The sequence below is a fragment of the Rousettus aegyptiacus genome, unplaced genomic scaffold, assembly GCF_014176215.1.
Source record: "Rousettus aegyptiacus isolate mRouAeg1 unplaced genomic scaffold, mRouAeg1.p scaffold_m13_p_12, whole genome shotgun sequence".
Lineage (NCBI taxonomy): Eukaryota > Metazoa > Chordata > Mammalia > Chiroptera > Pteropodidae > Rousettus > Rousettus aegyptiacus.
Genome location: NW_023416287.1, coordinates 91595050 through 91614908, shown reverse-complemented (window position 1 = coordinate 91614908; position 19859 = coordinate 91595050). Strand labels below are relative to the sequence as shown.

At 54.2% G+C, this 19859-nt stretch overlaps 1 protein-coding gene across 1 annotated transcript in view; it reads left to right on the top strand.

Moving 5' to 3' along the window:
- Positions 1-8569: 8569 nt before the first annotated feature.
- The window catches only part of FBXO15 (F-box protein 15), a 73365-nt gene continuing 62075 nt past the window's right edge, over positions 8570-19859 (top strand). Inside the window, exon 1 of the mRNA XM_016148389.2 lies at positions 8570-9155. Within this exon, the coding sequence (XP_016003875.2) occupies positions 9130-9155 (26 nt within the window). The 5' untranslated portion in view covers positions 8570-9129. The remainder of the gene's footprint in view (positions 9156-19859) is intronic.

The following is a 19859-nucleotide window of genomic DNA, read 5'->3' as shown; positions in this document are numbered from 1 at the left end:
GAGTGTACATTTTTATAACCATTGACAGGTATCACCATTTGCCTTTTTTTTTTTTTTGTCATGGAAAAGTCAAGTTAGGGTGGATGTCGGGGGTGGGTAAGGGCGGCTGTATCACATGGCAAAATATCTTGTGCAGGAATACTACTTAAATTTTAATAAACATGTTTCTGGAACAAAATTGTGCCTGCTGTGAGGGATTCGAGTGCTCAGAAACATACACCTCTGAGTTCTGGTTCATTCAGCGATGTCACATGCCAGCAGGCTCTGATCCGCACCTGCGCTCATGTCTGTTTAATCCCGAAGAGCTCAGAAGCGAACTCAAAACGACTTCGAAGACCTTCATTCTGCTTTTTGATGCTTTTGTGTCCAGGATTTCCATGCCAAGTTCCTCAGTTTTCTTTCTGGGGTGGGAGAGCAGTCGGGGAACTGCTCAGGAGGCGTTCCTCAGGTGTGTCTGGGAAAGGTGGTAGAACCAGAGGCATCAAAGCAAGAACTCTGCTTTAGTTCCGTCACCTAAAGCATTGCTCACGGAGACCATGTGACATTGCACAGTTGAGACGCAAAACAGGCCGGGTGCTTGAAAAAGTGTTCTTGGGCATATTCAAGGTTTAACATTATGCCAGGTGAGACAGTTTTTCTTTTGGTTAGTTTACCATTTTATTTAAATCTAGACAAAGTTTAGTTGTGAAGTTGGATTAGTTCGCTGAAGTGTATACTTCATTAATACTAGAGAATATAATGGTCATTTTGTCATGAATCTTATATTACTCTTACTGGCAATTTAGATGACAATGAGTTTCTGTAATTACCACTTACATGGCGATTGTGTTTATACGTAATATTGCTGTCACGTGAATGAACATTTTGGAGCACTCACTGGGTCCCAGACACCGACCGTCTCTAGTAATTTCCGTGAGTCACGTTGATACGTAGTCAGGGAGCCGTGAGTGACAGGGGCGAAGGCCCAGTGCTGTGACCACAGAAATGACGGCACCGACAGGCCACGCCATGGACCTCCCACAAGGAAGCTCACTCTTCAAGGGGCAGGACCCCTGCCTGCACGAGGGGTCCCCCACCTCCGGCCACGGACTGCGTGGCTCCCCATTTCCTTTGGTCATAAGAACCGCGGTGGGTTTGCACACACGTCACTGACCTGCGAGGGCAGGTCCTGTGCCCGGAGCTCCCATGCCATCGCGGATGAAGCGTGTGCCTGAGTCACTCGGGCGGTATAACGGGGCAGCCACAAACCGGGTCCGTGCACACTGCAGTCCCAGAGGAGGGGTCCCCGCTGCCAGGTCCCACCAGGCCCGCAGGCAGGGACGGCCTGTCTGAGGGAGCCGGGTGACGGCAGGACTTCCTGCGCCCTCGACTGCCCGTCCACCTCGCTGCTCCCCCTTCCCTCGCTGCTCTGGGCCTGCAGCTAGAGTGACGCGTCCAAGACCGAAGAGCGAAGAGCTGTAACCTGGAGTTGCTAAGGCAGTTCGTATTTCACAATTAATTATAATACTTATTAGGGGTCCTGCGTAAGGGCTTCCATTTTTAGGGTGGTGATCTTCAGTGCTAAAGCTTGCCATTTTAGTGCCTTTCAAAACGTTGCTCCTAAATCGGCTTTGAAATGAAGTGGATGTATCCTATCCTATCCTACTGACAATTGAAAGGGTTGATTTGTAACTGTTTTTTAAGGCTTGGGCTGATTACGTCTGTTTGATTTTAAGAACCATAAACAGCTGTGCTTTGACACTTTTATCGCTGATTCCGTACTTTGCTGCTTTGTCAATTTTTCTTCATTTGCTGGGGAACAGTGTGGTATAAAGGAGAAAGGCATGGTTCATGGCCTATCTTGAACTGATTTTGTGCGGCCAGAATCCAAAGGAAAGGTTTGATGCTACTGCTTTCCATTAGGAGAGGTTAAAGACTGCACAAAGCCGAAGCCGTCATTTCGGAGAGTCGGCCAGAAGCGTGAGCCACCGTGTTCCTGGGACCAAGTCCTTTGCCTGAGCGGATGCAGCAGGTGGCCACATCCCCTCCCTGCATGCGTCCGTGGTAGCGGCTGTCCTGGGGGCAGTGACCAGCTGCCTTCCCTCGGTGGCTAGGCAACGCCTGGCGGGGGGCCCGCCAGCCGACTCTCTCAAGGCGGGTGGACTTCGGACGCGGTCTGTGGACTTGGCTGCCGTCAGCGGGTGGAATCGACTTCCGCACCCTCGGTTCCGACTCGGAGTTCTGGTACCACCGGAACAAAGCACCAGAGTGAGTGGCTTCAGACGGACAGTTTTATGTCACAGTTCCGGAGCCAGGAGTCCAAACTCAAGGTGTGCACAGGGCCGCACTCCCTCTGAGGCCCTGGATGGGCTCCTCCCTTGCCGCCTCTTCCGGGGGTGCCTGTCGGCCCCTGGAGTCCCTCGGCGTGCAGCTGCGTCACTCCGTCCTCCGCCTCTGTTGTCACATCACGGTTTTCTCCCTGTGGACACCAGTCGTCCTGGGTTAGGGGTCCGCTCCAGTGTGACCTCATCCTAGGTAATGGCGTGTTCAGCGATGTGTCTCCAAATGCGGCCACGTTCCAAGGTGCTGAAGGTCGAGACTGCATATCCTTTTGGGGAGCTTAACTCTAGCACGTTCTTTCCTAAAGTCAGCCTGAAGGACAGTGGGCCCGGGGCCGTGCGGGCCCTCCTCAACTCCCCTTTTAACTCACAACTGCGCTTCTTTTCAGAAAAAAAAAAAGGCATTTATCTCTCCTCCTGTAGTTTAACATGGCGCATTGCCCCAGGGCGTGAAAACTTCTTTCAGAATCTGGCTGGACTCTTTGGTTCTGTGAGGTGTCCTTTGGTTGAGAGGCGTCCCCTGGTCACCAGGCTTAGTGCCTGCCTCTTCTGACCTGTGTCTCAGTGACAGCCAGGCGTGGCCGAGGAGCTGGGCGCCGAGGAGCCTGGGTCCTGCCTTCCAAGCCAGCCCAGGCACCCTGCCTGCGAGCAGCCCGCACAGTGGACCAGCCCGTGGTCTTCAGGGACGTAGACAGCCGAGGCGAGCAGGCTGAGGCCGCGGGCGGTGTCCACGTGCACGCGGGCTCCTCGGCAGCGCAGGGTGGAGCCAGCACCATGCAGGGCAGGCGGGCCTGGGGCCGGCTCTCCCCGTATCCACTTCTGCCGCAGGACTTCGAGGAATCGAGAAGTCCGAAATTCACACCTGGCCTTTCAGGCCATTTGTTGAGATAGGAGGATGACACATTCTATTCGGCAGACTCGTTAGCGGATATATGTCCTTAAAACATGCAGACCCACAGTGTGCGCTCCCTCATTCATGGCCGCCCCTGCCCCACAGCGGTGAGGGGCCGCGGCCCTCAGGGACTGCGACAGAACGACCAGCATGCGCGCCCTCCTCTGTCCGCCTGGCCCACACGTGGGGTGCGCGTCCCCACCTGGCTCTGGTAGAGACGAGGCTGCTTTAAATCAGGATGAGCTTTTCGGGGTGACGTGTGGCCAAAAGGAACGGCGTTTGCAGTCTTTACAGCTAAGCCGCGCCGTGTCCAGGCACCGGTCTGCGAGGCGGGGCCGCCCCGTCTCCCAGCTCCCCTCTGCCTGCATGTGTCCCTGCCCCGCCACCTTATCCGGAGGCGCCGCAGGGTTTGGCCCCTATCAGGGCGGGGAGCTGGGCTGCTCGGGAGAGCAGTCAGGGGCCACCTCTGTGTTCCTGGGGCAGTGGGCAGGGAAGTAGTCAGGGGCCACCTCTGTGTTCCTGGGGCAGTGGGCAGGGAAGTCTGGACACATGGCCTCCACGGGTAGCTGGACTTCCGTATGTGCCGTGTCCGCTGCTCAGAGGCCAGAACAGACTGTGGGCGGGGCGACAGGCCAGGGAGGTGTTTTGTGCCCGGAGCCCGCATGCCAATCTCAGAAGCAAGGGCGAAGCGTACATGGTGTCCTGTAGTGATGGGTGAGGAGGGCCCTGTCAGGAGCCGAGCTTGGCAACCGATCAACAAATGTTCTGAGGACTTGAGAGATTGCAACATCGTTATGTAAATTCTAAAACATGAATCGCAGTCTTATTTGTTTTTGATGGTCCAAGGTGAGTGTTTCCATCAAAACAGAAAGCCAGCCGCAGGCAGGCCGTTGGCTGATCGATGCACCTGTCGGGGAAAGTCCTAAAAGGTGGAGAGAGGGGTATCACTTCTTTTCTTGCTTCTCTCCGCTCTCCTCGCAGGCTAGGGGGTCTTCCCGGTCGCTCCTCCTTCCTGCCGAGGCTGACGACAAAGGATGCGATACGTCATGGCAGTCAGTGTGAACAGCAGCCCGCGTGAGGCTTGGACGCGGGTGCGCTGACGTCACGGGCAGCCGTGCTGAGGGCAGTGGGCAGCCGGGCTCCTGGGATCTGGTGGTGGTGGAGTCTCCGGGGCCAGGCTGAACTTGGCTCAAGGGCTGGGCTAGAAACAGCCACATCCCGAGGGACGGGGCCGTGGTGTACCCCAGTCCCTCTAAAGAAGAAAGAAGCGAAGCAAGTTGCTCTGTCGACAGCTTAGGTCCTCCAGAAGTCCAGTGCAAAATGTGCGATGGCAGAAATGCCACCTCCAGGCCAGGTCACTCAAGAGGCTATTCATTAAAACGGCGTGCTGTCATTTTTAGATAAGAACATTTGATTTGTTTTAATATTCTTGGAGCCCTGAGGGTACTCCGGAAATAACCATATTCTTGGAGCGTTTTTTAATCCGTGTGACATAGCAGGTGTTTGTTGACTGAGTAACTAGACTGAAACGTGCCCAAAGGCCCTCGTTTGGTCTCCCACCTCCCATCTCTCTTTCTAATCTCTCATCAGCAACATCATTATCAGGTGGTTTTCACTAAGATTCGGCTTTGACCTCGCTCGAGGCACGAAGTCCGAGGCCGTGCTGAGGGCACGCAGCGAGCATCTCCTCGGGCCTTTCGGATGGAGTTTCAAGAGCTGCAGCCAGGAGGCCGACGTGCGTTTCATACACTGGAGCCCAGGTCTGCGGGGACTCCTGTGGTTTCTCGGCCCGGCTGGAGGCCGAGCGAGATCCTCGCTGACGAAGCCTTGATCGTCACTCTGGCCCTGTTGGCTGCGAGGCCCTGTGGGAGCCTGTCCAAGAGCCGGGGTGAGGGCGGGCAGAGGTTATCAGGAGCACACAGATGGAAGGGCAGGGCGGCCCCGTGCCCGAAGGCCAGGGCAGTTCTGTGCTCTTGGACCCGAGTTTGATGGATTTCTGCTGAGTTACTCTTTATCTCCACCGCACTGCTCAGGTCTGAGCCTGAACCCCCTCCCTGCCGGTGAAGCTCACTCGGCAGCCAGCCCAGCCCCCACAAGCCTGTGTTGTAACTTACACGCGTTGATTGGGGTGGGGTCGGGCGGCAAGTGACACTTTTTTTTCTCCTGGGAAAATGGTGATCATTTCAGCTTTCAAGGCTAGCCACGGAGACCTGGCCAAAACTAGAGAAAGCATTTCCCCTTTTCCTCTCTGTGTGAGCTGGGTTGCTTGTTTACCACTAGACACTGAGAAACTCACCCAATTCCCAGCAGATATGATTTAGAGCAGCGTTTTTGGTTGACGTTTTCATCCATTAGAGAAAATTGTGCTTTTAGGGAAGTCACAGAGTAGAGTTACTTTTCGGACTCATCACTACGGAGTGTCACCTCCTTTCTGGGCTGCTTCCCCGTGCGTTTCAGGTTCAGACCGGACCCCACACCCTTTCGCCCCTCCCCTCCCCCAGCTCTCCCCGCGGCCCTCCCCCACGCCCCTCCCCCACGTCCCTCCCCCGCTGGGGCGGGGGGGGGGGCGGGGCTGGTGCACCACGTCATCTTGAAAATGGGTTCCGCAAGGCTTGATGCTTATGGGGCTTCCCTTACCCTTGAGACTTCAGGTGGGCTCTCGCCTCTCTCCCTGTTTTCAGAAGGTACTAGAAGCCCTCTTAACAGTATGGTTGAATGGTTGATTACTTAAAGTAGGTGAGACAGAAAAATCATCATTTTCTTTAAACTTATTTTGTTCATTCAATGTTCATTCGTCAAGAGCCTTTCTTTGTAAGTCAACAAGGCGTCATTTAAAATGCCTTTCTCTTGCTTCGAGGTGGAATGTGAACCTGGAGAAGCTTCTAGCATCCCTAGGGTTTCAGAACTTTCCGCCTGGTCTCGTATGGCTGTCTCGTCCACCCCTAAGCGGTCCTTCTGACCACCCCTTTATCTGAGCTTTCGGAGGCATCCAGCCAGTCCTTTACCATCGTTCCGGGGACATCTCAACCTTTTGCACGATGTATTTTTTTCAAGTTATGTAATATTCAATTAAATAGTGCAAATGCAATGACAGGTAAAGGTAAAACCAACAGGCTGGGAACAAACACGTGTTGAACACCCACGCGTTTGCGCAGGGGCGTGCGGGCACCCGAGGGGGCGATCCTGACGTATTTCGGAGGACGCGAGAGAGGCGTGTAGTCCGGTGACTGGGTTGGGCAGAGATGGGGTGACAGGTCCCCCGGGATGATTTGTACTGTCGGGTCCAGCCTGCCGGCTCGTTCTCGCCCATCCCCCGCTCAGCTTGGGGGTCTCCGTTCACAGTCCGAGTTGGGGTCACGTGCATTCTCTCCTCAACGCGTGTCAGGGAGCCGCCGGGTCTCTGGATGAGAGGGGCCCAGAGGAAGGCTCTTCCTGGTGACTCCCGGCCCTGCGGAAGTGGGGCCCAGGTCAGCAGTGGGAGCGGGTTAACGCTGGGGGACCCCTTTGCGGGGAGAAGGTCGGCGTGCACAGGGAGCTGGGGGGCGGAGAGTTGGCCGTCTCTGCCGAGGATGCTCTTCCATGGTCACCGTGGTCATGGCCAACGACCGCCTTTCCACAGACGCGTTGAGAAAGGGGACCTCACGATCCACGCAGCTGCGTGCGATTTTTCCTTTAAGCGACTATTCGGGACTCGCCAGAGGGATTTCGGCGGGGCGACGAAGTCAGACCGTGCGGTGTTGCGGGCTGGAGGAGGGTCCCAGGGTGGAGCTCGCCGGTCGCGAGTGCCCAGTCCTCCTGCTCACGTCGCCCGGGGGCGCAGAGCAAACCGGGGCTGCGGCTGCGGGCTGAGCCCGCCCCGTGTCATCAGGGGTCTCCTGGGGCATTTGCTCGTCCAGGGAAGAGAAATCATCCGGTTCCGTGCACAGGCTGTTTGTTTCCTCATCCGTCCCCGGGGGGAGTTCGTGGGCGGGTGGGAGAGCAGGCCCGGGAGAGCAGGCCCCCCGCCCCCCTGCTCCCCCCACCCGCGCCCGCCCCCCACCGCCCCCCCCCACAGTCCCCCCGCAGCCGCCCGCCATGCCGGGGTGGGGGCGGCCCCAGGGGGGGCGCGCGAAGGAGGCGCAGCCGGGCTCGCCCCGGCCCCCGAGGGTGGCGCCCCGCTCCGGTGCTTCCCCCGCCCCAGGCGACTCTCGCGGGACCGCGCGCTGCGGCTCGGCTTCGGAGCGCGGACCCCGCATGTCCGTCAGGCGGGGGCTTCGACGGGACGCCGCGTGTCCGCGACACGTGGTCGCCTTTCTGTCGCCCTCACTGGCCTCTGTTTCTAAACTCTGCCCCCCCCCCCCCGAAAGTTCCCGCGCTCCGCGCCGAGCTCGGACCCGCGGGGGCGGCCCGCCGGCTGGCACGGGCCCGCGAAGCAGCCGCCGCGCGCCGGGCCGGAGCTCGGGTCGTCTGGGGTCGTCTCGGGTCGTCCTCCTCCTGCGGGCGCGCGGCCAGGGTCGCGTATCAGGATTTTGGCAGTGGGCGTCGGCTTCCGGCTTCCGGGGCATGCGCCTTGAGTTTGGGGGTTCGGGGCCTCGGGATGTGGGGCGTGGTAACGTTTGCTGTGCAGGTGAGAAAAACGTTCTCGCTGCAGCCGCTTCCCCGTGGAGGCTGCAGGCTGCATGGCCGACGCCGCGCCTCACCTGCCCGAGGCCCCTAGGGTGACATGTGGGCAGGAGAAAAGGAAGACGATGCTTTGAGTGCCAGGTGCGCCTGCTTTTGAGAGTTGGTTCTAATAACAGCCAAACCCTTAGATTATACACGAGATTCACATTGTAATTTTCTGCATAACGCCCTCAAAATGGTATTATAATTTCCTATGATGTAAACACCTCACCTGTTGCTGGCTGGACGTAATTGCCTGGAATCTTTTTCGAGAAAATGTGCTAGAAAGCGCTTTTGGAAAACCTTCTCTGCAACCACGCAAGCTGGAATGGCAACCTGAAAACTTCTTATCCAATAGCCATGAGTCTGCAGTATAACAAAGCACGCAATAATCGCATAACTAATGGGTTATGAAATCTGTGTTGCAAGCCCAAAGCGTTCGGAGTGAGACGCTTTGGGGCTGTTGCGAGGTTGACCCGTGTCCCAGTCAACTTTTTCGGAAAAGTCTGAGGACAGAGGACGAGCGAGAGCGAGGCCCCTGACGTGCTGGTGGCCTCGGGCGCAAGGAGGCATCGGGGGTTGTACTGGGCCGGGGCGGGCGGGTATTTCCCGCAGCTGGACCGCGTCCCCCCCTCTGCTGGGGGCGTGCCTGGGCAAGCCAGGTGAGCCGAGGGCAGGGCAGGTGGGAAGTGCGGAAGGGGAAACGACGCTCGGCCGTGGCAGAACATAGGCGCCAGGCACGAGCAAGGGGGGCCCAGCGCGGAACCCGCCCCTCTGCGTCGCGGGCCCCTTCCTGGGCGGTTCAGGCGCCGGCGCCGGGCACTTCCTCAGGCTTTGCTGTCCCTTCCCAGTGGAAACCCTCTCTTACCTGCTTGGCAGTCCCATGCAGGTGGCTCAGCACCGAGCTGGGAGCAGAGCTTTGCCAAGAGGCAGCATCGAGGCCGTCCTACCCAGTGCGCCTGCTGCACAGAGGTGTGTGTCAGGCGGCTCCTCCCCTACGGTTACCACCGGTTAGCTGGGATCGGATTGCCAGCCTCGAGTGGGAAGGAGCGGCCTTGGAATGCACGCAGTCTTAAACATTTTGCCCAAAGCCCAGCTTTGAGTTTTCATGACTGACGACAACCTGACAGCGACAGCCCCTCGCGGCTGGTGCCCACCTCTGCGGTTGGCTTTGCTTCTCACGCCGGCCGCAGAGGGGGCTTTCTGGTCGCCTTCAGAAAACCTCAACACTTCCTGTGGCTGCAGATTTCGAACCATGCTGATTTCTGAGCACAGGCGATGAGCCAGGATGTCGTGAAGCAAAGGTAGGAGAGTGTCTGGCGGCTCGGGTGGAGCTGGACCTGGAGACCAGCCGGACCAGAGTCACCTCCAGGGACGACTGTGTCCCCGTTTCTCCCTTGCGACGCCGCCCGCCCAGCGAGTTTGCTCTCTGGCTCCTCCCTGTGCGTCTGGCTGGCCAGTGCGGGTGCCGGAGGCGCTGGCCCTCTTGGCTTGGCTAACTGTTGGCTGGAGTTTCTGCAGCTAACATTCGCCTGTCAGGAAGGCTCCATGGACCTGAGTTTCTGTAGGTGCTCCGGGGTGCCCAGGTCTGCCTGGGGCAGAGCAGACACAGAGGCGTCCTCCCAGCAAATGCAGGAAGTCACTTTGGGTCAGTTCTGGTTGGAGCTGCTGGCTCCTTGCGTCTCTGCCTGGAGGCCTTGTCCTGCTCTGCCCGGGGACCATGGCTGGCTCGCTAGTGGGTGGGGCGGAGGCGTCCTAGGAGCAGGCGTGAGTGGCTTCCTCCCTCTCTGGGGACTGTGCCGAGGCACGCTCTGCAGTCCCCGGCTCCCGCTGAGCCCCAGCCGCCCGCGACCATGTCCCCGCCTCACGATCACAGACTTCACGGCCCCTCCTCCTTTCCCGGCCTCTTTTCCCCACTCCAGGTCACCTCCCGCATAACTGTTCACACTCGGAGCCTTGCCCCAGGGTCGACTGCGGAAGACCCCGGTCTGTGGCTTCTCTAGCAGCCGCTCAGCTCATGGACTTGGGCTCCGTCAGGTCATGTGAGTGCTGATGCTCACAGGGTTCATCTTTTCATTTTCCCACTTGGAAATAATATTCTCAATAAGCAACTCTTAATAAAATCTTAAACTGAAAACAAGATATCGAAGGGTATATTAACCCACTTAAGAAAATTTCTGCATTAAAAACAAGTGTTCGTATTAGCACTTTATATAGTGCTAATGTATAATAGTACACTTAATTATATAATCCATCTATAAAGATTCTTCCAACAGATATTTTAGGAATTATACTTGTCAGCTCTTCATTTATTATAATTCTGCATTAAGGACTGTTGATCCAATTTGTTACTGATGAACAGATATTGCCTATTCGATGGGTAATATCAGCAAAGTGTGTCCGTCACATGACACACCATCTTTAAAGCTAGAGAAACTGTCAATCTCTACAAAGTGGTAATTGGTCATTATTTTTCACTCACTCATGCTTTCATTTACGAAGCAAACATGTTTCAGGCGCTGCCGTGTGTTGGGACCGTTGGTCACTGGAGAGACAGAGCTACCGGCACCTGGCACAGGTGGGGGCCGTGCAGGGCGCAAGGCGACGGCGTGGGGTGTGCGCGTTGACAGTGGCGTGCCCATGTCCCGGGGGAGCCCGCACAGAGAGGCGGACGGAAGATCCACATGCCCGACGTGTAGAACCCGAACGTCGCATGCCTTTTCCCCGAAATGAGAGCTAAAGGGATCCAAAGTCTGGCCTTCTCTCAAACGCCATTTTCATCTGAAGTCCAGTGTGTTGCAATTTTAATCGCTATTTCAAGACGTCTTGTGACACAGGCTGGACCGGTGCAGTGATTGGCAGGACTGACCGCCCCCCGGGGACGGCGTGGAAGGGGGGTGCTGTTGCTCCACTCACGGTCGCCTCCGGGCTGCCCGGGGCGGGGAGCACATCGGCCCTTCTTGGCAGGTGCCGCTGGTTGAAACGGAGCCCTGGATTAGATGCCGGGAGAAGCAGGTTATTAATTTGGCTTTCGCCTTAAACCGACTGTGTGACCTTGGGCAACAAGTCATGTCACATCTTTGGGTCGAAATTTCTTCGATCGTAAAATAGTGGACCAGTGATGAGCAACATTTTGTTGTGCAAAAGCCAGTTTAAGAAAAACATGGTTGACAAGCGTCCTCTAGGAAAGGGAAGAAGTGGTAAATTTATAATCAGGAATGGCAATACCACCTCTGCCTTAGAATGTCATATTCGCGAATTCATTACCCTGAAATTAGCTGGTGTGTTGCATGGAGGCAGCTCATTGGACCAGTTGGTTCCTCTTAAGACCTCTTGAGCTTCCTAAGTTTGGCCACCACCATTCCAGCCTCAGGGAGTAGCTAGGGTTTAATGTGACGTCTTTTGAAATACTCGATCTGTCTTGAAATGATACACATAGGTTACAGAAGAGGCATTTTACGACCTGTGCTGCGACCTGTGCTGACCTTCGTATCGTTCTGAGTCTACCCATGAACTCGGAGGCCTGTGGGGCGGGCGGGGCGCACGCAAGGGTGGGGATGGCCCCTGCCTGCTCCAGCCCCACCCAGAGTGAGTCCATGCTCAGCTCCCTGCGTCGCGCTGGGGTTCACGGACACCGCGCCTGACGTCCGCTTGTTCGATGGTTCCTGCGACATTCCGAAGAGCTACACACGAGTCTCACGAGCCCGTGCGAAGCCGTCGCCCAAGTGCTGAGCTCTGCGCGCACCCGAGCCGAGCTTCCGAGCACAGCCTGTGCTGCCCGCGCGGATTCTGGCGCCAGGGGGCTGGTCCGTGGCAGTTTTTCCTATTGGGTCTGTTCCTTACCTGTTCCCTGTCTGGCTCTGTATCACTCGAGGGTGACTCTTGCAGGCTCCATACTGGCTGTGCTGCTCTGGCCAAGTTCAGTTAGCAGGAAGCACTGGGCAGGAGAGCAGGGGACAAGCAGGGGACAAGCAGGGTGGGCGGCTGTGACAGCCCCAGAAGGTATCACTGTGGCCCTAACTCCCCTCCTCCCCCTGAGGCCTGCGGGGAGTCCAGTTGGGCCTCTAGTTCCACCCACCGCCCTTCCTTCTCCCCCCGTCCTTCCCTCTGTCTCCTTGCAGGCTCTGGCTGGCCTCCTGGACCCCCGCGTGGCTTCTGAGTTTATCCCCTGCTTGGCAAAACCCCTCGCTTTGAATTCCCTCTCTCCAGCACTCCGCGTGGCCTCTGTTCTCCTGATCGGACCTTGGCTGACACTCGGTCTCATGGCTCTCTCCCATAGTTAGGAAGTGGAGGTAGAGGCCACGGTGCTAATTCCAGGTGTGAGGAGGGCCCAGGTCTTCAGACCCTCGCGCCAGAGACATCCATAAACCAGTTCACCTCGAGTCCAGTAGATTGAAAGCCGGACAAGACCCATTCAAGGCTCACCTTGTCCCCATAACACTGAAATTCCAAATGTATTGGTTGGGACACAGAGCACGATCTTTTGAAAAATCAAGTTGAGAGGAATGTAGAAAGCGAATTGTTTTAGCTAGATTTTCAAACCCACCGTTCTTTATCGGTCAAGGCCAACTTTGATGCCTGTTTCTGAAAGGGTGGAAAGGCTCCGTGACGTGACTCTGCGCCGTGAGACGTGATAACTTCCTGGTGAGGGAATTTAGCCTCTGAACATTTCATCCCATCCCATTTTCCATTCCTGGGGCAAGGCCGTTCTTGCCCCAACCCCACGCCCCAACAGCCACTTGTCCAGGGCTGTCCCACCATCTGGTGGCCAGTGCGAGGACAGTCCCCTCCCGGCCACCTTCCCTGGGGAAGCCCCGTGGCCTTGACCTCACACCAGCGTTTCCTGGCTGGACTTCAGATGCTCCCTCCGTCCCTCTCTCCACCAACCCTGGTAGGAAAACTGCTCACGCGCTAGATTTTCATCTCTCGTTTCTTTTGAGAGAGAACACTGTCACGCTTGTGAGAAGGCTGCAATCTCTTTATCGAGGACGCGGTGTGGCCGCGAGTCAAGGGGCCTTGAGGATGCCCGCGGTCCCCTGCCCTCTTCCAAGTCTGCAGCTTCCTCATCAGGGAAATCTGGCTCTCCTCAAAATCCGCTTTCAAGAATCTTTATAAAAAAAATTCTATTTTATTATTCACCGATTCTGTAACCACGCTAAAGTAGCTTCCCAATTAGAATTAGGTGGTTTTCACCTACAGTGACTTGGAAAACTTTTGTTGAATTATCTCCCAAGTCTAACTTGCAAGTATCATCTTGTTGGCTTGTAAAAATATATTTTCAGCTCAAAAAAAGTTTTTTGTGTGTGCTTTATGAATCTTACATATACGAGTATTTAGTGTTCAAGGTTATTAGTAGTACTTTTGACCTGTCAAGAATGTTTTGTGACAAAACAAAAACAATCTACAGTTTTTAGATTCAGCAAGTGAAAATACAGCATTCCCAGTTAATTGAAACTGCAGGTAATTAATGAATAAATTATTTTAGTACGAGTACTTCTCAGGCAATATTTGTATAGTATACAATATTTGAGACTTTTACTAAAATGTTCCCTGTTGTCTATCTGAAATTCAAATTAAGCAGGGCATCTTGTGTTTTATTCCGACTTCGATCAAACCAAAATCATCCCAAACTACGTGTTTTTAAAAATTATTATTTCTTCACTGAACAGATTTCACATCAATGTCACTGATAAGAATGGCCATAGTCCTTGGAAATTTATCTTTTTCTGTTTGGTGAAGATACTGGAGACTTTAATGGCCAAAGAGTATTTGCAAGTTAAATATTTACAGCTGCATCACTATGGATGTAAGTGAAAGGGCTTTGTACTAAATTAAAGTTCAGAGCAAGAGGTGCGGGGTCTATCCAGGAGGAGAGAGGGCGTGTGCGTGTGTGGTGTGTGCGCGCGTGCGTGGTGTGTGTGCATGCATGTGTGTGTGGTGCGTGTGTGCATGTGCGTGCGTGTGCGTGTGTGCATGTGCGTGCATGTGCGTGCGTGTGTATGGTGTGTGTGCATGCATGTGCGCGTGTGTGTGGTGTGTGTTTTAAACACACTCCGTAGACGTGGCAGATGACGTGCACCTCGTTCACGTCCGCCGGCCTGAGAGCCCGCCTTGCCCCGGTCCTTGCGGCAGGCGCAGCCTGCGGCGGCGGCGATGACGTGGCTTCCGTGTGGGGACAAGGTGACAGGCGCAGCGCAGGTGCCGGAGCCCCGGCTGTGGAAGTTTGTTCACCGCTCACCGTACCTTTCTCAGAGCGCGGTGTTTCACACTTCGCTTACTGACCTCAGCAACCAGGAAGCTTGGGGGGTGCTGCCATGTTTGCCCACCTGGGGGGGCATCGAAGTTGGGTAAACTGTTAATAAATCATCGCCCGAGGAGGGTCGGATGGGAATGGGGAAGCAGCAGCCAGGCCGGGCAGCCGGGCATTCAGCGCGGAGCGGGAAGGAGCAGGTGGTTTATGCGGTTTGACGTTACAATTTTGAAGGAGGGTCAGGGCTGGTTAGGGCTCTTTCCCACTAAACATTGGTCTATCTTTCGGGGTCCAGGCGAGTGACCTCTCTAGGGAAAGCTTTCACCCACCACAGCGCCGGGCAGCAGGACTGTGTGGATCACTCGGGTTGTTGGGGAGGAGGAGAGTGCAGAGATGCTTCTTGAATTCGCTCTCTGGGGTCCAGGAAGGGGAGGAGACAGGCCCTGCCTCCATCCACCGGGCCCCAGGGGAGTGTCTGGCGTGGGCGGTAAGGATTCAGCCTGTGGAGGGGCCAGTCCAGCACCAGGCCACCTGCCCGTCGGGCCGTCCTGCCTTGCAGCACGTTGCCTCCAGGGTCCCCGGTCCGGCTGCAGACCTGGGGGGAAGGGAGTCCGCGGAGTCCCCAGGGCCGGAGGGGCCTGCGGTGGTGGCGCTGCGAGGTGTCCCTGCCGGCCAGTGCCGGTGTCTCACGGTGACTTTCTTCCAGGGCCCCTCACTCTGACCTCAGTTCAGCACCTTTCCACGGCATCTGTATGTGGACATTTGAAAGGACGCGCAGGTGTGTAGGAATGTGGTCACAGGTCCCCCGAGGGGCCTCCCGGTGGGCTCCGATCGGGCAGTAGCAAGCTCAGGCATGTGATATCTGGCCCTCGGGGCTGTCCTAACCTAGACTGGCACCAGGCACACGCACTTGCAGCCACACGGCCTGAGCTCAGATGCTGGCTCTGTCCCTCGACTGCTGGCTGACCTTGGGCAATCTGTACGAGCTCCTGCGTCTTGGTCTCCTCTTTCGTAAGATAGAGAACGAATGGCATCTGCTCCTTAAAGTCATCGTGAGCATTCGGTGAGTCACCCAGTGTACAAGGTTTGAAGCATTCCATGGTGTTCAATGAGCGTTCAGTAAATGTCCGCTATTCCCAGGGTTTTGGCAGTAAGGTGATGTTTATCTAGGTACGTATTCTGTGCTGGAGTTTTAGCATGTTTCGACCGATGAGACCTAAATAATGAGCCATGGTTTAGGGAACACTTCTTGAAGGTGCGTCTGCTTTATCTGCAATTGTCAATGCCCTGTTTAGTTTTCTGACAGCCCTGTTGAGATGTAGTTCACACAGCAATACATGCTCTATTTTGAGAGTGGAAAGTATTCTAAATCTGGATTACTGACCAAGATTGAAATAATAAGACCATTACTGGACATTCAAATCTAAAAATAACATCATTTCCCACAGTTAGAGCTATGTCTGGTTATTTTGATGCACAATTGCCTTTTCAAAAGTAACGTGAATTACGCAGAAGGCACTAGCTCAAATTAAACATTTTGGCAATGATTCTATTCTTTTACTTATGTGTCCTGTAAAGATCTTTAATTCCGAACGCATGCAGCATAATACAGTTCAGTCGCCTTGCTGATGAATGCTTGTAAGGAACTAGGTAACGTCATTGTTGAATACTCAGCATTTTTATCGTCGAATGTAGGTATTTGTTTTCCTATGCCGCCTTCGCTTCCAGCACTGGGATGAACTGAGCGAAACGAACAAGACCAATCTCACTATCCACTATTTACCGAACCGAACACTCGCGCCTTTTCTGGGCTTTTTCGTGTCTACCATTAGAATGACATGGTACACCCCCTTTCGATTATGTGTCCTGGGCTTAGAAGTAATATTCCTATGTCACGCAAATAGTATAGTTTTTTTTCTGGTAAAACGCCATTTCTCATTCTTCCATACTGGCTTATTTTTGGTCGACAGCACTCAAGATCGTAGAACATTTGGTCCTTGGAAAGAAAAACTAAATGTCCCACAGCTTGGTCCCTGCCGGTGGTGTACTGGGTCTAAACGTCTGCAGGAAACCCTACTATCCACTGCCTCCGACTCCCATCCCCCATCACCGCCATCTTTCTTGATACAGTAGAATTTTCTAGAAGCGGTTCCTGGGTGCTCAGTCTTAGCCCATGAACAACAAAATTCCTACTAATCTCCTGGCTCTGACAGAAAATGAGTCGCTTACTCTCGGGTGACTTAACTAGTGCAGATTTTTAATTCCCGGGAAGTTCAAAAGTGCTCTTAAAACACGAAGACCATGACCAATCATTTCTTACTAAGTTTTGACCAAAAAAATACAATATCAACAAGGTCAAAATCTGCCCCGTTGCACCTCGCATAGAGTTCGGTATACTGAGTGACCTTGTTCACATGAAAAAACTTGAAAATATTTTAAACCGCTCCTTTTTTAACACTTCTGTTCCAAAGGCTTAATTGTTCTGGTCCCGCTATTATTACTCTAAACCTCTATTCAGAATAACTGAGGCATGATATCGCTGGTTAACTATTAACTAATTCAACGAGATAAACTGTCCCAACTGTCAGTCACATTTAAAATATTATTTGAGTTTATAACAATTATTACAAATTTAAGATTGTGGAAAACTGCAGGTAAACAAGATTTACCATAATTGAACTTCCAAAACAAAAATAAATCAGAGCGATCACATATTTAACATACAAAAGTTAATCGAATTGAACCAAGCTTGGATGTTTTCAAGAGTGGTGGGAAGTAGGCTAGATGTCTCATTACGGCAGGGAAGGTGAGTGTTAATTATCTCGATTATTCCAATGAGGAAGCCGAGGTTGTGAGAGGCTACCTCACACAGCGACTGAGCCTCCCTAAGAAGGACCTGGCCTCTCTGGTCCCTGGGTCCTCAGCACTTGTCGTGACAGCTGACGATGCTGGATGTGCCTTTGGTAACCGTTGAGGGGATGCTGATTCTGGGTAGCGGGTCTCAGCATCCAGCATTCTTGATTGAAAAGGGAGAGAAGACTGAGCTATGTTTGTTCTGACCCCAGGAAGTTGTCTTAAAAAACAAAACAAAACAAAACAAAACAAAACAAAACAAAACAAAACAAAACAAAACCTTCTAGGGGAGCTTACTTATCATGCGGATACCAAACAAAAAACGAGCTTCTCATGTTTTGGTGCGGAGGTGAAACTGGTCCAGTCTGGTTGAAACTTGACAAGATGCAAAGCTGCTTCAGACGGGCTTCGTGGTACGAGTCCCTGTCGGTTTCATGCTTCTCTGGGGTCTGCGTTTTTGGTCCTTAAGACCGGTGGCCTCACTAATCGGCTTCTTGGGAAGCGACTGGCCTTGGGGAGTGATGGGTGCCGCTCCGCCAGCCACCCGCGCCATGGAGGGGGTGATGGGCGTCCGGGTGTTGCCTGCCACTCTTTTGGGGTCCCCTCCCCCGCCACTCCTGGTGCCAACCACGTGGTTCTGCTGGAATTGTCCGGCCCCTACTAAGAGCACAGTTGGTGGTCTGTCCGGGTGCTGGCGTCCTAGACCCTTCTGCAGTGGGGCCGAGGAGGGGCCAGGCCCCAGCAGGAGCCTGGAGGGGGCCGTGCAGCTGTTCTCAGGCAGCCGAGGAAGCCAGCCGCACTCAGGGAGAGCAGGGCCGACCTTCAGGGACGCTTCCTGCCGGTGTCAAGGCCTGGCCCAGGTGTCCTTGAGGCCCAGGTGTGTCTGTGACCGCCCAGCCCTGGGCTGTTCAAGCCTGTTTCGGGTCCCAGGGCCTCTTGAATTTCGTCTACACGTAAATTTGCTAGAGCTGGTTTCCAACACTTAAGGTGAAAAAGCCTCTTTACACAAGATTTGTTAGGTGCTGCGTTGAGTTATTGCTGATCAGCACACAGACACGCGTATCTGCTGTGTGTGACTCGAAACTGGAGGAGCAATGAGAAGGTGAGCAGGTGTCGGTGTGAAGGGGCCTGGGCGCTCCGAGGGCACGGCCGTGCGTGCCCCTGAGGCACTTCTAGTCACTGCGACACTCGCGTTTGGCCAAACAATTTCAGAGCTTAAAGGGATCTAAAGCTTCAACTTATTTGGGTGTATTCTTTATTTTCTTTTATTCTTTTTAATAAAAACTCAACACGAAAACTCTTTCCCTTCGGCAGTCGGATCTGTAAGGGACGTGCCCTCTGCCTAAATTTCAGCCACTTAACTGTGTGCATCGTGCTCATGACTCTTGTTCATGAGACACTTTCTTCCTGGGAGACTTTCACTGCTGTAAGTTAAACTGCTCAATCATAAGAAACTATAATTACTCACTGATACATTCATTTGCTTTCACTAGTGCCTTTTATGTTTGGATATGTTTGCATTTTAAAATAAGTTAGACATTTTTGTCTTAAAACCCGGAGGACAACACAGACGACTCTTAAATGGTTTCGAGCTGTTCTTGTCAGAATTGTGTGACTTGTAAGGTGCCACCATCTTGCGGCTGGCCTTTGGGGTTCCTGGGTCCCCAAATCTTGGACTCATACTGCCTCGGAAGCCAGAGATGGGAGGAGACTTGGGGATCATCTGGCCAGCGTCTCTCACAGACCTATTACTGGAGGCAGGAGGCGACTGGCTGCAGGTCCCTCTGCCATCCCAGATCCAGACATTTAGCTTGGTAGCTTTTCTCTACTCATCACCAAACTTCCCGTGCCACCCTGGCCAGGACGTGGGCCGATGGAAGCCGCCAGGGACCAGCTCAGACCACGAACTCGTCCTGGGTGGCCGGATGTCAGGAGAAGCAGGCCGCAGCTGTGTGGACTGTGAGCATTTTAAATCAGATTAATCAAAGCCGGGAGCTCTCATGCTTGAGTTCTTAGGTGATGGCAGGGCTGTCAGAGGCCCTGCTCCTCAAATCCACTTATGTGCTCAGTCCCTGGGGAAGAGGAAAGAAAGGGAAGCTATCTAATACTTCATAAGCCTTTCCTTACATAATCTCACTGAATCCTCACGAGCTGCCTGTGAACTACGATTATTACTGAGTGTGTTTCTCGGGCTAACGCACAAGGCCACAAGGCGGGGTGGCTAAAAATAAACAGAGCTTCCTGGCTGCTGGTTCTGGAGGCCAGAGGTCCCAGGTCGGCCCCGTGGGGTCATGGGAGGGCCCTCAGAGGGCAGACACACCCCTCCAGTCCCTCCCTGAGTTTCCTCTTATAAGGACCCAGGTTATTGGATTTAAGGCCCACCCTAGTCCAGTAGACCTACCTTAATTTACGTGTTGATTACATCTGCAAACACTCCTTCTGCACCCAAATCCCCAAATCCCATCCCAGGAACGGGGGCGGGTGTGGGGGTATAGCCCCGTGGGGCACGCCCCCTCAGCCCTCTGGCTTTGACTGCTGACAGCAAGAATGGGATGGGTGTCAGGTGTTTCTTTACTGGCTTGGTTTCTACATCCTGCTGACTTGCACCTCCAGTTTCCTGCCCCCGGGGCTTCTGGGCACAGAGGTGGCTGGATTGCTTCCAAGGACTCCAGGAGGCCCTTGACTGCTCTCTGATCTGAGCTGGCTTGAAACCTGAGCCAGAGGAAAGTGGGGACAAAGGGCAGACCTTTGGACTGGCAGGGATTTCAGGGCTCATGCTCTGATCCCATTGTTTATACAAAGCAGAAGAGAAGACACACCCCGCTTTGCCAGGTGGGCACACGGTGACAACCAGGCATGTTTCGAGGCGGGAAGGGAGGGATGGTCCCTGACCAGGGGACATGGC